Below are 19,457 nucleotides of genomic sequence, written 5' to 3' on the forward strand. Positions count from 1 at the left end.
CCCAAGAGAAGATCCAAACCAACCTTTATGCTTTCACAGCTGAACTGGATTACATTTGCTTCCAGATTGGACGCGTTACATGAGCCGATACGACTCTTCCGCTGCGGCCCAACAGCACCCACTCCCCCGTGATGTCTATTTTTGCATGCCCACGCTTTCCCTTACCCATTCCTTGCGCGCACCGCTACACGCAGCGGGTTGAAGATGCGCACTGTCAGCTTGCACGCCACGCGCAGTGATGCCACGTGTGAGGCGCAGTGAATAACGTCATTAGCATGCGCCATCCGTTGCGCTCGACGCATGCAGCAACTGCAGCTGCACGCCAGGGAGGGTTTGTTTCTTATCTTTTTCTTGCCTTTCAGAGAGACTTGTGCTGGATGAACTTTTGTGTTTTGTGCAAAACAACCCAAAAGTGGAGCATTTGAGGTGCACGTTTGACTGGTGAATTTATCTTCATTTCAATCAGCTGAATGCTGTTACGCACTGATGCTGGCTGGTACGCACCGGTTTATCGCAATATGGGTCGTGGTTTGTGGTGTCGGGTGCAGTCGCTATCAGATCGTGTGCACAGCCCGTTGTGGGCTAATGTAAGTTTCTTTTCGTTTTTTCGACAACCACTAAAACAATGTGCAAATTATGCACAAATTGAGCATAAGCTGCAGGTTTGCGCTCGAAATCGGTACGGCAAGGCAACGCATTCGCCCCGCCGATCGCAGGGCATTACAGCACACGGAGCATAATGACCTCTTATGTACACTGCAGAGGCGAATCGAAGGTGATTAGCCCTTTTAGGGCTGGAAAAACGATGTGACGCCAGCGATTCCCAGATCGCCAGATTGGTGAGCAAATATTTAATAAGCGCTCAATAAAACTGTTCGTTTCGTTGAAAGACGTACGAAACATCACCGTGGTGAACTTTCCCGCCATTGCATTCAATCAACATACCAACCGTCTACGGTACTGTACGCGCCTCCCAATCCAAAGAAAAAAAAGGTTCACTTTCTTTGACCTTTCCGCGAGCGATCGTGGATCGTGGCCGGGGCTTGACGCGTACCTACACACCGTACACCACCGGTGTACGCCGTGTCAGATCTTACGTCAGCGACTTCCGGCGGAGCGAATGATACACGACGAAATACTGCTGCTTACGTCTCCAACTCTCTTACCGAAGCGCACACCGACCGACACGCCGACGTTAATGTTTACCTTTGTGTGCGCGCGCGTTTCCTCACGCCAACCGCAGGAAGCCTCGACCATTACCGCTTGGGTACCAATAAAGTGTGCAGTGCTTCTCGCAGCCTCCTTCCTAGCTTGCGCGCGTGAAGCACTTCAGCGCTGAGCGCATCGTACATAATTCACCTGAATTCCGTAGCCGTACCAAGGGCCCCATTACACTGGGACCCGTACTGTGTTATGCAATATCAACCCAACAATCTTGCGGTGAACTCTTGGACAGTGGCGTATTACTACGGGCGAACGAGCACTCGGCAGCAGACGACGAACGCCGCTCGGATTGGGCGGCAAAAGCCGAAAGTTCTTATTATCGAACCAAATCATGCCATGCATGCAGGTCATCGTGAGAGAAGCAAAATCAAAGAGTTACAAAGAGGGGTTTTTTTGTTGTTTGAGTGAATGTCATACACTTTATTTCGCGTGAAAAGGCCTGCCATAGCCCTTGTCGGTATACATCGGTTGCGTTTTACAGCGGCACGATTGCAGCATCCCCTCCCCCTCGAATGCTGTGCTGCACCCCTGTACAAAGTTTGATTCCACAATTTTGTGTGACAAAAATTTTGGACAAACTTTGCGTCGTTCTCGTAAAGGGGGGGTTTGGAACTTCTGTTGGGCATTCGGAAGAAATTGCTGCTGCTGTTGCTTACTGTTTTGTAGAATTGCGCTCTTTTGTTCCAATCTTAACACGTTCTTAGCTTACTAGCACACTATCAATATGCGCGCGTTGGTCACACGCGAATAACTTTTGTTATTAAAATGAAGACAACATTGAACAAAAGGTAATAATTTAAGTACCCGCACCCGGTCCACACTCGAACCCTTCCGTGGTTTTGCCGTAGAATTTCAAAAATGTTCTGCAGAGGATTGTTTTGCTTTTGTCGTCGAATGCAGAGAATTTGTTTACTACCATTTGACAGCTGACAGGCGGATTCTCAGCGCGTGTCAGCCGTTCTGCTTAGCCGTCAAACGGTCCAAGCAAGCCGGTCGGTCGGGGTGTTTTGCAGTGGTGAAAAGTGCGGCGGCCGTAGTAGAACACAGGTGGGTAAACGTTATAATTTATCTTAAATAAGGCACGTGTTTTGCAGTATCCGTTTCCTGTCCGGGTCCGTGTCGCGTATCCATTATCCGTGTGCTGGCAGTGGTTTAGCATCTGTGGTGTGGGCAGCCTTTCGAGCTGCTGCCCCGCCTTAGCCTCTGCCCGCCTAGTAGTTGTAACCTCCGTTGGACGAGTACGACTGGGGCAGCGTGGCGGGAACCTGCGACGGACCGCCGGAGCTGTATCCGCCGGCCGACTGGGCCGATGGGGCGCCGGAGCTGAAGCCACCGGCCGACAGGGACGTGCGCCCGTTCGGCGAGAAGCTGCTGGCCGAGAAGGAGGCCTGCGAGAAGCCGTTGCCGGTCGAGCTTACCTGGTAGCTGCCACCGACGTTACCGTTGCCGCTGCTGAACGAGGCACCACCGGTCGGGCCGAAGCTCGGCGCACCGTACTGCGAGGATGGGGCCTGGGCGGGCGCACCGTACTGGCTGGATGGCTGCTGAGCGGGAGCGCCGTACTGGGAGGATGGGGTTTGGGCGGGAGCTCCGTACTGGCTGGAAGGAGCCTGAGCGGGCGCTCCGTACTGCTGCGAGGGACGCGATGGAGCGGGAGCTCCGTACTGGCTGGACGGGGTCTGGGCGGGAGCTCCGTACTGGGCGGAGGGCTGCTGAGCCGGGGCACCGTACTGCTGGGAAGGACGCGACGGAGCAGGGGCTCCGTACTGGCTGGAGGGCTGCTGAGCCGGGGCACCGTACTGGCTCGACGGAGTCTGGGCAGGGGCACCGTACTGGGAGGATGGGGTCTGGGCAGGGGCACCGTATTGGCTAGAAGGAGTCTGAGCAGGGGCACCATACTGAGAGGACGGAGTCTGGGCAGGGGCACCGTACTGCTGGGATGGTCGAGATGGGGCAGGGGCTCCATATTGCTGGGAGGGGCGAGATGGCGCTGGAGCACCGTACTGGCTTGAGGGGGTCTGGGCAGGGGCTCCGTACTGGCTTGAGGGGGTCTGGGCAGGGGCTCCGTACTGGCTGGACGGGGTCTGGGCAGGAGCACCATACTGGCTCGAAGGAGCCTGAGCCGGCGGTCCGTACTGGCTGGAAGGAGCCTGAGCCGGCGGTCCGTACTGCTGCGACGGTTGACGAGCCGGGCCACGGGAGTAGCCATTATTGCCGTTGCCATTGCTGTGACCGTTTCCATGTCCGTTGCCGTTGCCATTGCTGTAGCTGCGTCCATTGCCATTGCCAGCGTATCCGTTACCGTTGCCGGCCGACGGAGCACCGTACTGGGTCGAGGGACGGGCCGGAGCACCGTAGCTGGACGACGGGCGACCATTGCCGAAACCGTTTCCGTTCGACTGGGCCGGAGCACCGTACTGCGTCGAGGGACGGCCGCTCGAGTATCCACCGTTGCCTCCGTTGCTGTGCTGCTGGGCCGGGGCACCGTACGACTGGGAAGGAGCGGCCGGCACTCCGTAGCTGGTCGATGGCGGACGGAACGACTGCTGCTGCTGTTGAGGCTGCTGCTGCTGCTGCGGTGGTCCGTACTGGCTCGATGGGCGTCCGCTCGAGTATCCGTTGCCGTTGCCGTTTCCGTTGCCACCGTGTCCACCCGAGCTGTGTCCACCGAAACCGCCCGAGCTGTGTCCACCGAACCCGCCCGTGCTTTGGCCACCGAAGCTAGGCGCACCGTACGACTGGGAAGGAGCCGACGGGGCCGAACCACCGAACGACGAACCGCCGCCGTTCGAGTGACCGCGCCCTCCATTACCGCCGTTACCGCCCCAGCTTCCAGCACCGCCGGTCGGGGCTCCGTAGCTCGAGGACGGCGTCTGCGCTGCCGGGTAGCCGCCGGCACCGCCCGACGGTGGCAGATAGCTGCCGCTCGGCGGAAGCGGTGCCTCACGCTTCGCCAGGCTGGTCGAGGCAGTGCGGACAGGCACAAGGACGGCACAGCACACCACCACCAGGGCGGTCAGGTGAGTGCGGCGGAAAGCTACCATCATGCCACGGCTAGTATCGCGAGGTAAGCGTATCTGCGAAGGAAGAAGAGCGAGCCCGGAATCGGGAAGAAGGGGAGGAGTTGGTTAGGTGTCGTCTCGTCTCAATCGATTGTAATCTTGGGCACGGATGGGACACACACACACACACGCGAGTGCAAAAAATATACGTATCCGCCGCTACATTGTGTGCCGCTGCAAGGGAAAAAAAACCTAAAACCGGTAGCCATTATGCGTGTTCAATATTTACGACCTGACCGGCTGGCTTCAGCTGCCGGAATTGGCGCGTGAGACGCAACCCGGCGATGCAAATCGATTGTTTTGCGGCGGGTTCGGTTGCTGGAAAGACCACCGCCCGCCCGCCCACCCCATCCGCATGCTTTTACATAATCATTGTGCATCGAGCGATTCGAGAGATCGGTTCGATCGTGGGTTACCAATCCGTACGGAATCGGAATGGAAGAAGCAATGAACCTGTGCGGATGATGATTGCTGCTAGCGCTGTGACGCTAACCGCCAATGATGCACTTTGGCATGCTGCCGTGCTGTCGAGATGCAACGAAATTATTGTCGGACTTATGCAAGTGCGGCCGGGCGCCATTTAGCGATCGGCCGATCGGATCGCGCAGATCCGACACGGTCTGCGTCCGGGCAGTCGCACATCGCACACCGATTTGTGTACAATGCCCTGCTCCGTTGCATCTTCGTGCCCTCCCAGCCCAGCATGCGGGCGACACAAAGCAGCTCAAAAAAAAAAAAGAAAGAAAAACAACAAACCACGTCTAAAACAACGGCAAAGCAAAGAATGCAATTATGCTGTCAGATTGAGTTATCTTTCGCTGCGGACCATTGGGTTCTCTCTCTCTCTCCTACTCCCCCCCCTCTCATTGTTTGGGGGTTTGGTGCGCGTGCCACTTGCCAAGGCGTCGATGCATCGGCGCCCACTCGGCCGATGGTGGTGATGGTGAGTGAAATAATTAGATTGTGGTTTTATTAGCGAACAGCACAACGAAGCGCCAGCGAAGCGCTTCCGCGGTAGAACACCTTGAAGTTGTTGGAAGTGGCGATGGCTCGGTGGGGGGTGGGAGAGGTTAATCATGCTGATGACATCAAACCAATTAAGCCAACTGTCCGAAAGGCTGACACTCTCTGCCCGGTGCGAACAACGCCGGTGCCACTTGTTGTTGGTGTGTGGTGCTGTCGCACAGTAATGGGATTATGTGGGGAATTAGCTCGCAGCGAAAGTGGGAACGCGTTCGCTTGATGATATAATTGTGAACAAATTCTTCCCCCCTTTGAAGGTAGTTGCACTGCCATAAAACAACAGTGGGTTGTAAGATTTTGTTCTTTGCAGCAGAAGAATGCATGTCCCGAAAAGTAAAAACCATACACACATTGTTAGGGTCGATTCAATTTAAAGTGCTGCTTTTTTTTAGGAAAGCTTCATCAATCAACTAGCCGATCTTGTCAGCAGATAGCGTGCTGTGCGTACACCACCGTGTCCCGCGTTCCGTGGATGTCGAAGGTTAAACCGAGTGACCAACGGCTGAGAAGGCTACGGAAAACATGTACAAAAATCTAAACGATGGTACGGAAAGATTTCCAGTCGGTCACTCGTCGGCCATCTGACTGAGCGACGGCGGGGAAAGGTTGATGTGAGTCGCAAATCGGGCAGAGGGCTGATTTGAATACGGCTGATTTTAATTAAGATACACTAATGAGCATCATCTCATGCTCGGTGCATGCCGTTACGATGGCGTGTGTAGGGGTGTATGGGGAGGAATTAGATTGGGAGCAATAATTATGTAGCCTTTTATTTGTTGGTTTGGTCGGTGAGTGCTTAGGGTGGTTACTGTGAGGAGATTTGATAGAAAACATTAAATTTTATGGGTTATGATAAAGTATAATTTCCCTAACATTCTCGGTTAAAATTGAATTACAAGTAATTATGAAATCCTGAACTTCTTCTTCTTTGGCACAACAACCGTCGTCAGTCAAGGCCTGCCCGCCCGTACTCACTAGTGAAGTGAGCTTTGGCTTTCAGTGACTTTTTGTTACCATAGCAGGATAGTCAGTCCTACGTATGGAGGCACGGTCTATGCGGGGTTTGAACCCATGACGGGCATTTTGTTAAGTCTTACGAGTTGACGACTGTACCATCAGACCGTCCCGAAACCCTGAGCTATATAACTTTGATAAAAGCTTATACAAAGCTTATGTTTGACACATTTTTACTGAATGTTTGAAGTACGGGACCAGCGGTGTAGTTTTCAAATGCACAACAACTTAAAACAGCCACCGTGCCTGGATTAAAACATCGAACAGATCGATGTTATGCTAGACGAAAAAAAGATTATTCTTTTTATGGGTATTCAAGATATTGTGGTACAACGTATAAAAGCCATTTTACAACATCTGCTCAGGAAAACAATGTCTAAGAACTGCAATGAGACCAAAGGACAAGACTTGAGAATTTGAGAAATTGTAAAACTTGAGATGTTTTAATTCTGCAATGATCCGAAGAAGTAGTCTGCATAGATCTGGGAAATGCTTAAGACAACCCAACAAGTCATACAAATGCTCTCCAGAATGGTTGTTAATGTTGTCCGGAAATAAGTTGATAAACCACTAATTCACAATCCTCAGACACATCACTGTAACGAACACGTGCTGGAGTCTTCTTTTTTCACATTCCGTATTACCTGAGCGTCTCTCACAATCCTTCACTTGGGGATCACTTTATACTTTGCCCAAATCGGAACTCTAGTGTCACCACAAGCAAATCACCTCGAGTGCTCCCACAAGAAACAAGCCACAAAGTCTCGATTCGTGCAAGAATCTGTTACGGTCCTTTCGGCACTGACCTTCTTCTCTCACTGGAGATCGTACGGGTACGGCTGTGTATTGTATCCTTGCGTAGCTCACGTCCGGCGACTCCTGGCGAGTCCTAGGTTCACAACGGTTCACAGCTGTTTTATCTTTACCGATGAACCCCCTATCTAAACGAACTGAACCGTGTCCGTTGGTGGAATGATATTCAAATCAAAGCATCGCTTCACTTTTATACTCGAAAACAATCGCACTCGAACGGCGGGTGGCGGGTACAATTTTCGTCGATTTGGCACCGTCGGGTAAGATCACGGGCACCACGACTCCCCCGAAAAAATACGGCGCAGTCCCCAGTTGCACCCCCCACCGCTTTGCACGAGGTGCCGTACGCTTTTCCACTCCAAACGGCTGGGAGGGGAACCGCATGTACGGGGACGCTCGGGTATGGATCGCGCCGAGAACACGAAGACGCCGTACGTTGCCACCACCACCATTGGTCGAGCAGGGAGAGACCACGGGGTGTACTACTCATCATCTTCTGCGCTCGGCTCATCGTGCTCATCCCGCCGCGTGGCTCTTACTATCGTGTCGCTGCACTCCACCGTGCGACACGGATGGTGGTATCGAGCTGGCATGAAAGCAAGCATGCCCGATGCCGAATTACCCACCCCCGGTCTGGGAGTTAGGGTTGAGGGAAGGTGGTGATCATCGCGCATGACTCACATGATCCTCCATGCGTCTGCGTGATCGTGTCGGTGACGGGATGCAATCGCATCGTTGCTGGGTTGCATTGCATCGGTGCATCTTCCTTGCGCGTGCCGGCAAACTTCATGATTGCACAGCTTGGCCAGCTCGGAGGCCACTCCGTGATGTACCCGTGGTGTGATCCTTTCTCTTGGCAGTTTGTGACACCACAAACCGAGCAGGTTGAGTGTGCGACGGTGCAAGGTGGTACATTCATATGTGTACTATTATGGATTTCGTTTTCAAACAATATGAACACTCATTATGCTCAATACAGTAATGCATAATAATAGTTAATTACTTTCAATAATGGGATCAAACAATAACTTTCACCCAAAGTTATTTTCTCTGGAACTGTGGCCAGAAATTCCATAAAACACTACCATCAATTCTTGTTCATTTAACAACTATAGAGCTATTCTCTACCAATTCAAATTCAAATGACGCAATAACTACATACGGGAGGCATTTAAAAAATGGAAGAATGGAATGCAGTTTCAAAATAGGCATAGCGTTGCCTATGCCACCGTCACGCGTGCTGTATAAGTTCCTAAACAACCGATAATGCATCATAATAAACCGCAGCTAATTTAATAATTAAAACATGAATGCTGCATCCTCTTCGAACGATCTTCGACAAGATCTTATGCGCTTAAACGATCGTCATCTTCGTTGGGGCTGTTTGAACCGGAACCGTGTTCTTACATTCACCCTTCAACAGAGCTTGATTCCCATTTGTAGCCCATCGCAGGATGGCATTCAAATCGATCTCTAATGGGCATCGGAAATCGGAAAAGACCGGCCAGCCACTTGCCTCTTTCCGTGGGGTAGCTAGTGGTGCGATCGAAAAGGGATGATCAGAACAAAAAAATGAAGAGTGACCGTACCGAGCAATGCGTAAAACCAAATGTTGTTAACTACGGACACACTCAGACACAAACACACACATGTGCTGAGTACGCGTGAGAGTTCGCTCCGGTCCTAACGAACCGTAGGTGATGTGTGCGGCCAGGGCAACATCAGGCTGCCTCCGACCCAGTGACGCAGACACACCGATCTCAAAACCGTCCATTTTGGAGGTCGGAGTACGGAGGGCATCTTGGCTGGATCGCTCACCACCCCTACCAGCACCTTCACCATCCCACCAGCGAAGGTCGCGATCGTACTTGGGCTGGTTGAAAAGCCGCGCGACCTGCAACCCGAGGATGATTAGTTGAGGCGCCGCGACGAATGTTCAGCACCCGGAGCCGCTTTGAAGCCGGCCCGAGGCTTTTGGGAACCTCGAGCCACTACGACGAATGACACCGGAGATGGAGGTGGGTTTGTGGAGACGAGGGAAGTTTGCAAACTTCAGCATTGTTTAATGAGATCAATTGTTGGTGATAGTGCGAGAGCGAACGCGCGAGCGGTCGGCGACGTTGGAGCTGGGGCTGAACGAGCGTCCTTTCATTTCGTGCCATCATCGATCATACTTGGGCGCAATGCTTATTTTTAGCAGCAGCATTGGCAAGCCATCACAGAAACAGCCGCTTCAATTGTCTTTTTATGTGGCACGGTACTGTGGTTGTGGTTTTTCTGCATCGTTTGGGGTTGTCTTTTTTTAGAGAGGCAGGACCTTCGCCGACTGCCAGCAGCTCTCCATATTCTAGCGCCCGGGCTCGAGTGACACAGCGTAAAGGATCATCCCCGTTCGCGGTACGTGTTGCCGGCACACTGCCAACGGGGGTTTGGTGTTGTGGCCTCCGGTGCTGCGGTACCTATTCCGGCGATTCCTGGCACTGGCAGTAGACTCAGGTCCTTGGTGCTTCTAGTGCTCCAAGTCGCTTAAATGACATGACTAAACAAAATGTGGCAAAGCATGTGTGAGCGCTCGTGACATCTGTGCGTCTGTTCTTCTTCCGACACGCTGGTGAATGGGACTGACTGGGAGGTTCGATGCTGCGTTTGCCGTTCGATGGTACGCCAGCCAAATGCTACACATTAGTGGCGATGTTCACCGCTCACAACGAAACGACGGAGACTGCCGCCGACACACACAAGAAAGAAGATGCCGACGGTGTGCTGCATTTACTTGTCTCTAATTTTAAAAATTTGTCATCAATTTGCGCATTGCCGCACACGCCGACTAAAATTGGTTTAACATTTGTACATCAGCATCAGCATTTAATATGCAAACAATGACAATGTACGCAGTTAGAGCACTAGAACAAGAACGGTGATGACACATCCAGAGCCGAGTTTCGTGCGACAGCTCATTCGCCAGTCTAATGCTTCAATGCATCGGCATTTGTTCCCGGGATTTGAAAGTACAGAAACAAAAGCGGGATTTGAATGAAACAAAGAACGACACAAGCACACACACACAGGTGGCCACCAACACACTTGTCAATTCTATATAAATTCGATCGCTCATATTGCAAGATCGTAGACATTGGTGCATTTTCTTTACGACAAGTTGCGCGTCTGACGATTGCATCAAACACCTGTTTGCAGCGCGATGTTTGCTCTGTACTTGTTTGCAGAATGAGGGGGGTGGGGGGAGATGTTTTTATTTGCACACAAGTAATTGAGACATGAGTGTGTAGATGGTTGCCGTTGATATGGTGATTAGACTCGAGCGTTTAGATCAGGATAGCAAAATTAACATACATTGTGTATCTCCGGCTGTCTGGGTGTAAGTTTTGTTTGTTTTTGTTGATTCATGCAACAGACAAGATCATCTAAGGGAAGGAACACATAAGCTGATCGTCATTTGAGCGTTGATTTCGCTGGTAGAAATGTACAAGCAGTCATAAATGTTCTAACTAAAATACATTAAATTACATTAACTAGATTTGTGAATGCTTTAACATTGAATAGAATCTTCTCTGCTTAGCTCCCTTTTCACGGATCGAAGAGTTAAAATAGACAAAAATCGATATAATACTTTTGCTTTCAACGTTAAAAAAGAAGCGTACTTATAGCTAGTATTCAATTTCCAACTACAACATAAACCTTTCTCCCCATAGTTCACTTCCATCGCAATCGATAACATGCCTTCCCGCAACCTCCACTCGCCCGCAGCGAACCAATTCCTCAATTAGTGTGTCAATTGAAAACCCCATAATTAAACTCTTGCCTCCCTACCGAGCATCTACTGCCACGAAAGTGACTACACGTAAGTGGGTAAACATTGTATTGTAGGTGGGTAACATGGGATGCATGCACAAAAGTGCATCCTCCTCTCCCCGTTGATCCTCGCAACAACCCAAAGTTCAGCGGCGTTAGATAACGCCTGTTTTGTCATACAGTAAGAGCGAAACTCCCCCCCCCTGCACTACCAGCCCAGGGCGCATCGATCGATGGGCTGCCAAATGTTAATTTTTCGCGCCAATATAGGAAAATGATGCACGACCGGTGCCCCGTTACGGTAACAGTACCTGTTGTCCGACAACGGTCGAAGGGTTTTCTTTTCCCCTCTGGGGAGAAAAAACGTACCATTGCTTGTACTATGCGTGAGTGTGTGTGTGTTTTTTTTCTTCTATACTTTCCATACTCATCTTCATCATCGTCTCCCGTAAGGCCGTTTGCTAAATGCAGCGCAAACAGTGCCAGTCGGTAGGTTCGCGTCGCCAGTTCGCGCGGTGTATTGTAATGTTAAAGATCGTTAGTAGAAATTGCTAACCAATAAGAGGGCAACAAGCAGTGTTTGAGATGAGAGCAGCAAAAAACGACGCATACGGAACTGGTGCATTCCGGTACGGAGGTGAGATGATAACTTTGTTGTAGTTTTCTGCAACTCTCATACCTCTCCTGAACTCCAACTGCTAAGTTCTTGTGACTGGAGCTTGTGGCACACACACACAAAAAGCGAAAGGGAGCTGCACAAGGCGAACGTCAGGCCGAGGCTGCATTTTGATGGACGACTAGACAGACTAGCGCAGCGCGCAACAAACCAGAATTTGATGCGCTGCATTTAAGCGCAGCATTAGAAAATGCACAACTTTTGGACTAGTTTTACTCGGTCAAGACTTATTTCGGTTCAGCAGCACCGAGAGCCGTGAGCTATGCACGTAGCTTCCCATGGCATTTCCTGTGTCAAAGAGAGAGAGAGAGAGAGGCAACATAGATGCTCAAGTGAAGGTGCACAGTGTTTTATGATGAGCTTTGCACCTACTACATACCACCATTCCGCTGCAGCGAGGGTCTTGGTAACACTCAAAGCCGCGGCAAGAATTCAATTACGCGACGGCAGCCCACTCACTGCGCGTTGGATTTTGTCTGAATGGCCACGTTAATGATAATTGCCGGCAATGGGGATGTTTTTGTTATGGTCAACAACAGCACCGCTGGCTTACCAAACTGCATCGGAGTGGCTGCAATCGTGCAATCGCACGACGAAATGCAGTGCAGGGCTCAAATTAAGCTTCCCAGTGCATCGGCTACGTTTTCGGGAACCTCTCGAAAGTGCGTGAGTGTGGCAGGTGTGGCACTGTGTGCACTGTGTTTTGGTTTGTAACAGCCCCAGCACATGGCTCGACATTATAATTACAAGGATGTGATCGGTGCACGAGGCGCCTGCTAATGAATGCTTTTGCGCGTGGCAAGGTATTTGAAATGAAGTCCCGCGACACGGGGGCACCATTGACCAGAATGAGTGCTAGCTAACATTTATTGAACGTTTTATTGTCGCCTAACATTATACACGCATATTAGCATAATTTAAAGGTAACTTTAACCCCTCAGTGTCACTTTTAGCACAAGTACTGGTCACTAATGTGTGCGTTTGTGCGGCGCGTTCTTCGTGCCTTTACTTTGTGTAAGCAAACCGTTGCACCTCGTCTTATCCCGCGTGTTACAGCCGTTGTTACTGAAAGTGATTGTGCCGATTGACCAATGCAGCTAACGACTTGTGCATCGTTTGCAGTTGAAAGGTCGGGCTGGCCACAACAGTCTGCGTCTTATTATCTCTTCAATGGCAAGAAATATGCAACGATCAAGATACACGATGTTCGGCACAGGTGACAGGATTTTCTTTTCCCATCCCCGGACCCCCGTGTGGACAATACGGGTACCAAAATGTGTGTTGATAAGTTGGAATTTTGGTTTTAAATGGTGATGTGCTGAGCTAAACGATTGTGTTGTGTAATTTCGTAAGGAAAGAAGAACTTCTTATCTGCCTGTGCTTATCTTAATGCGGGAAGGCTGTACCAGAATCGTTGACCTGTATTGGGCTGTACTGGGTAGTTGAGGTAAAGTATAATGTTATGCTTTCAATCTTATTATAAAATAGAATAATGGACATCAATACGCCAAATTTCAAAATCTTACTAATCAAAAAACTTTTAATAAATTAAATCATTGGAAACAATATTATCTTTACATTCACATAAGAGCATTACACCTGGGTTATCAAACGTGGATGTGTGGTAAATATTTAAAATAATCCAGAGCATCAGAATTATTTAAAACTTTAATCTTATTACACAAAATGCTTTAGGTATTATGCGTAAAAAAACATTAAAATTCTGCAATTTTAATTACTTGCAAGCCTTTTAATAGCACATAAATAAGATAAAAGTAGCACATACGTGTTTCGGTGCAGAAAAAAACATGACCTCCCTCCCCATGAAAACCTAATCATCTGCACCACTTTCCATCGTAATTCGCTTTGCGTGATGCGTGCGTAACATAAACACACACACACACCGTACGTGACATACGCGGAAGGTCAACGGCATCTGTGACACGGCACTACTGACCTATTAGGCCAGTCCCGCTCCGAAGCCATCCACACACTATACGTCACCGATCTGCACGGTATCGCGTCAAACCGAAGCAACTTCTGCGCGAGCATGAAACCGTTGAGCGCCACTCCGGGGCGACTACGTAAGTGAAAACCGCCGTACGGATGCGAAGCTTCGGTGGGAGGAAGGCCCAGGGGGCAGTTAATTGTTTGCAACCCCTCAGGCTGGTAAATTTCGCATCTTGTGGGTTCGTCTTCTACCGTCCGGAACGCTTCGTTAATGGCGGGTGCACAATTAATCATCGATCGCTATTCTTGTCCACCTTTTTTCTTCTTCCATCAGGCCATTGATTAAACGCCTGTCGCCTGGACCGTTGTCATCTTCGGTGCTGTTGCAAGCGTTGCCGCACACTGCCCTCCAGCTTAACCTCGTATCGTATTACCGATGTGTCGAAACGACATCGAATAAACGACTCCTTCAGGGCGGGAGTCGTCTTCTGTCGTTCGAGTTTATGCGACTGTAGTGGCGGTTGCTCCAGTGCCGGTAGCAATCAGGTGCGCAGCCGTGAAACCAGGCTAAAGGTGTGAGGATCAATCCGTCCAAAACCGGCAACTAGACCGGTTTTCTGTGTACATGTGCTCCCAGCCCCGAGTGTTCTGCGAGGGGGTAGTGCAAAACATGAATGAGCAGGCAACACGTAAACCCAAAACAGTGCGCCAACTGCACCACCACTCCGATAGGTCATCTGGTAGGGCTGGGGTTTAAGACAGAGCGTGTCAAAGGTCGAGTTACGTTTCCGCGTACGCGAGACAAAGTGACGACGACGACGACGACGACGACGTTCTCCACCAAAAAAAGCACAATCCCCGGGCGTTGGTGTTACATCATTTTACTCCTCCTCATTCCATTGCGAGTTGTGGATGATGTACCGATGTACTGTTGTGTTGATGCACCGGCAGGAGTCACGTTCCGGGGTTAAGTAGCAAACGAGCCAGCAGCAACACGAGGCCAGCCGATTGTAATAATAGTAATAATTAAATCGTTAAAGATCGCAACCAGTGTGTGTGTGTGTGTGTGTGTGCAGCCAGGCTCTATTTCCAGGGTGAAAATACCTCAATTGCGGGCAGTTGGGGAGTGTATAAGCGAAGAAGCGTGTCAGAAGACTTCAAGTCTTGACAAGCTGAGTAAAAAATCGAAACGAAAGCCACAAAAAAAGAAAGAGAGATAAATGAAAGAGCAACAAAAAAACAATATTCCTTGTTTTCCATTTAGAGCTTCTTCTTTTTTGTTCGTTCGTGCTCGTTCCACCACTTTCCTGACACTTTATTTATATGTGATGTTCCTCCTTCCGTACCACCCGTTGCGCACCCAACGCGTCGGATTGAAATTGGGCGTTGTTGCATAAATATCCGCCACCCAGTAGCACATAACTGTGCCGCAAACAAGCCGCCACCCCTGTGCGTACCCGTGCACCTCTGGTTTCGGTCTTTTGGTAGGGAAATAATAAAACTCACCCAACCACCTATTAAAACAAAACCCAGTCGTCATCGTGCGCGGTAATGCCTGATGTGATCTTCCTTTTGCCGCAAAGCTTGCGGAAGCTCAGGTCGCTGTCGGGCCGTTTTTTTCCCACGCTGTGGAGGGAGGGTGGTGTTGGATCTGGTTTCATTAACGGTCGCCCAAGATGGTCGATTTCCCACCAGCAGGGCAGATGTGATTTGATTTTTTTTTGGGGAGCAACCAATTGTCACCCAAAAACTGCCATCGAAAATCTACTTTAAAAGATGCTGTCTTGACACCTTATAAGACGACAGCTTGTTCGCACACGTTCGTTTTGGGTGGGGTAGAAAGATGTAGGGAAAGAGGGAATCTGTCTGACTGGTACTGATAAACCTGATAAAAGGTATTTATCGGATCAGGTTAAGCAGACGGGAGCGCTTGACAGGATTGAGAAAAAGTACGTGTTATGGTGTACGTGGTTGTACGATCGTGACTGGTCTTACTACCTGAATTCTGAGTTTAATTTAAAAGGGGAAATATCATATCGTTTAACCATTTATGGGAACTTATGACAGAACGGCAAAAAAGCGCAAAAATGGTAAAACGATTTTTACACAAGTGTTTCAGCATTTAATGAAAATGTGAAGGATATTAGTCATCCTTCCAAAATTAATATTCTTATCACAATCATCTTAAAATATTTACTGTTGTTATTAACTGATAAATAAACAATTGAACAGCCCTTCACGTACTATCGTGCAACCCGCTCGTCTGTGAACGGCACGCACGCACAAGAGACGAGGTGGCCGAGAGGTTAAGGCGTTGGACTGCTAATCCAATGTGCTCTGCACGCGTGGGTTCGAATCCCATCCTCGTCGAGCGGAAGATTTTATTTAATACTTCTTTTCGAAGTGTCTTTTTTAAGTTAGTTGTGGGTAGAATCTTTAAATGGTGGTAAAAGATTGAACTAAGTATCGTATTATGACAAAAAATTAGTCACCACTCTTCCTAGATTAGATATCATTTAATGACAGTTATGGAACGGTTTAATGCTTGCCGGTCAGTTCTGCAATGCGTATAATTGAAACTCCCGACTGTACAGCAACGCTCCTTTCACTATGTTAATATTAATAAGCCTCTTTGTATGTTAACCATGCAAACAACAGCGGTCATTCCTCGGTGTCATCCACTAAATTCGGACCTGGGGTTTGTTCCAGTGGACTCCTCTGGTGCACGCGATTACAAACGTTGTGAAATGGTCCACGCGTGTTGTGCTGCTGCACCGTTAGACCCATCAGTACACAATCGGTCCACAGAATGGAGCCAAATTGCAGCAGCAGTGTTTTACGATAATCGAACGCAATCTCATGCCCATGTGGTTTGTTCGTTTGCTTACCGACGATGATGGGAAGCGATGGTGCCGATGGGGTTTTGCATCGAACCGACGTATCACACACGTTTCGTCACCGTATGGGTACCACCGATTTAACCCGCCAGCAGTGGATATCGAAGATTCGTTCCACTGCATTGAAGAAGATGCTCGCCGTGTACGGAATGAATGCAGCACGAGGCGCTCTTGACTGCCTAGTAAAGTTAAACTTGCGGGACTGAGCATTTATTTGCCAACACACACCAGAGTTCGCATGACGATGTCGTTTGTGTGTGTGTGTGGTCAATTATTCTTGTTTGTCTCCTTTTTTTGCAGCAGCTGCAGCTTTCCACACGAGACATGCACCAACGAATTCACAGCTGTGTTTCTAAGCCTCCAAACCACAGCGCACACACAGCAACACCCTGCGGCCGTTTGTGGTTTTGTGGCGTACGATTAGACAGCAGATAAAATAAGCCATAATTAGGGCTGAACATGATTTTGTGACAAATGTTGTGTGCCGCTCACTCGCCCGTGCACCTCGGCGGCCAGTGTGATCGTTCACACATTCATTGCGTGGCGACCCACAGGGAGTGCACTTCCCGGGTGTGCGATGGCGCAGACAGGCGGCAAACAGTTGCATGCTTGAATCAAGCTGTCATCTGTACCGGCACAATGGCACCCTGGACGGAATTACGGCCTACGAATTTACGTACCCATTTGCGGTGGCTGGGAAAATGAAACCCAAACTGCCGGAAAAGCTTTCTTATCAGCGATGCGATGCACATCGGATCCGGCCTACGGCATTCCGCTGGAAAATGGTCTGCTCCGTTGTTGCGCTTGGGTTGTGGTGAGTTGCAGTAGATTATCTTCCATGCAACTAGCTTGTCGTAATAGTTTAATACTCATGAAATAGCGTGCTCATGAAATGTGTGAATAATCGAGCAAAACTTAATGGATAAAATATAGCAAAAACATTACAACATTTGCAAATTATGTATAACAATTTATTTATTTATCTAATGTGGATAATCCCGCTTTGATGGAGGCCTTTGGACAATTTTTATTACCTAGTACACGGTCGCTCGCATGGCATGGGAACCAACCGCCCCAGCCAAACTAGCAGCAAATTAAGCTCTCCCACACACACACACACACACAAATACATGTGAGCATCTCTTGTTTTTAATACAGTATCGGACAGAAAGATAGGGCATTGGTTTTTTAACGCACCGTGCACCCGTTGGGCCAAGTTTATGTGTGGTTTGTATGTGTTTGTGTTTGTGTGTGTGTGTATGTGTGTGTGTATGTGTGTTTGTGTGTGTGTGTGTGTGTGTGTGTGTGTGTATGTGTGTGTGCATGTGTGTGTGTGTGTGTGTGGATGTATGTTTGAATGTGTATTGATGTGTGTGTTTGTTTCACAAGTAGGTCGTTTCGGATAGATTTGTAAGTAGTTTTTTTGTGTTTTGGGTTAGGTTTTCGGTGTGATAAGCAGGACCACCGCCCTCGCGATTAGTGTGTTTTCGATATATTAACAATGTTACGGTCTTCTTTCGCCGTGGTCTTCTGAGGACGTCCGGTTGACTTGCGCGTTTCGGTTGTCCAAGCGCGTTTCAGTTGTCTAAGCACGTTTCGGTTGTCCGAAGCGCGTTTGCCACAAAAGTGCGCGATCGTTCCATTACGAACTCGATCCTTTTGCGCTTAATGCCAGCAGCAGCCATTCGCTTTTACATATGGCGCTGATGATCGGTACAACGTTTACCTCGACCCATTGTTACTAACATTGCTTGCTTGGACCGTCAAGAACGCGCTGGTTAAAAACTTGGACACGGCTGATCCCGTGCTCTGCCTGCGTTCTACTTCTATACGCGATGAACTACATCGTTATGGAGCAGCGAAAACATCGCATGGATAAAAACTATCAACGAGTACGCGAGTAAGCGTCTTCCCTTCAAAATCGAGAAAAGAATACTGCCGCGCTCATGAAACAAAACGCCCATTGAAAAGAACAACTGCGCGCCAGCTCAATGAACGCACAAAGTTTACCATTCGCACACAACGTGCAACGCAGAGATGCACGAAGGCCTTTCAATGGCGTGCACTGGAGAAACACCTGTGAGGGAATGCCGAGTTCATTGCTATTGTGCGTGTGTCCATTTCGCACCGGTGTCGCATTCACATTCATGAAACAGCACACCTGCATTTTCGTCCGAGGAACAAGCGCTGCTGTCGATGCAAACTTTAGTTTTTATCCAAGTGTAAACGCACAATGTTTCACATGATAACACACATAATAAGAATAATTTCAACGCAATATGACATCATGGCAAGCTATGTATTTCAGACACAAACACGCGCACTTGCAAATACACATTAAAAAGCACACTCTCTTTCTACTACTACACACACACACACACACATGCACACACACAGACACACATACATACACACACACACTAATACACACATACACACACACATACACACATACACACACACAAACACAAGTAACGTGGCAAAACAAGTGTACGGTGCATTGAAAAAAAAGGGTCCTATCTTAATGTCCGATACTGTATTTCTACTCCATTCCGCTTTTGCGCTTTCGAGGGTAAAAGAGAATGTATATCTCTACAGTACACTCGCAGTCTAGCGTTTGTTCTTCTTGTTGCGTCCCTTTCGCTTCGTGAGCAGACGCGCTGATGATGTACTTGCGCATCTGAAGCATCAGCGTTGTCTATGCTTCGCGTCAAGATCCAAGTAGTCGTTGCGGACTAATAAACACGCGCGCGTTCTACGCGAGTAAAATATGACTAAAGACACTGTGGTAGTACAAAAGCTTAAATTTAATTTTTTATTTCCTACATATTGACCACGGTGCACGGTAGCTGGTTAATTTTCTGTCTCTTTTGCTTAAATTATCCAATCACCATGTTATGCGTTTACCCATGCCTACAAATTCTACGACCACGATAAAACATACGCTGCTGGTTAGTAGATGAAGCCGTGCGTTATCATCAAAATCGC

The 19,457-nt window shown here is 49.0% G+C and overlaps 1 protein-coding gene and 1 non-coding gene across 2 annotated transcripts; one reads left to right on the top strand and one right to left on the bottom strand.

The window, feature by feature from the left end:
- Positions 1–2,435: 2,435 nt before the first annotated feature.
- On the bottom strand, positions 2,436–7,311 carry LOC1273595 (pro-resilin). Its single transcript, XM_312588.6, has 2 exons — positions 7,130–7,311; positions 2,436–4,301 (listed from the first exon to the last, which is right to left on the bottom strand). Exon 2 carries the CDS (start codon positions 4,269–4,271, stop codon positions 2,436–2,438), a length of 1,836 nt encoding a protein of 611 aa, XP_312588.6. The 5' UTR covers positions 4,272–4,301; positions 7,130–7,311.
- An 8,549-nt stretch (positions 7,312–15,860) lies between these two features.
- Positions 15,861–15,942, top strand: Trnas-gcu (transfer RNA serine (anticodon GCU)). Its single transcript has one exon. It is a non-coding gene; the product is annotated as a tRNA-Ser (tRNA).
- Positions 15,943–19,457: the final 3,515 nt, after the last annotated feature.

This window comes from Anopheles gambiae, chromosome 2 (assembly GCF_943734735.2).
Source record: "Anopheles gambiae chromosome 2, idAnoGambNW_F1_1, whole genome shotgun sequence".
NCBI classification, from domain to species: Eukaryota; Metazoa; Arthropoda; class Insecta; order Diptera; family Culicidae; genus Anopheles; species Anopheles gambiae.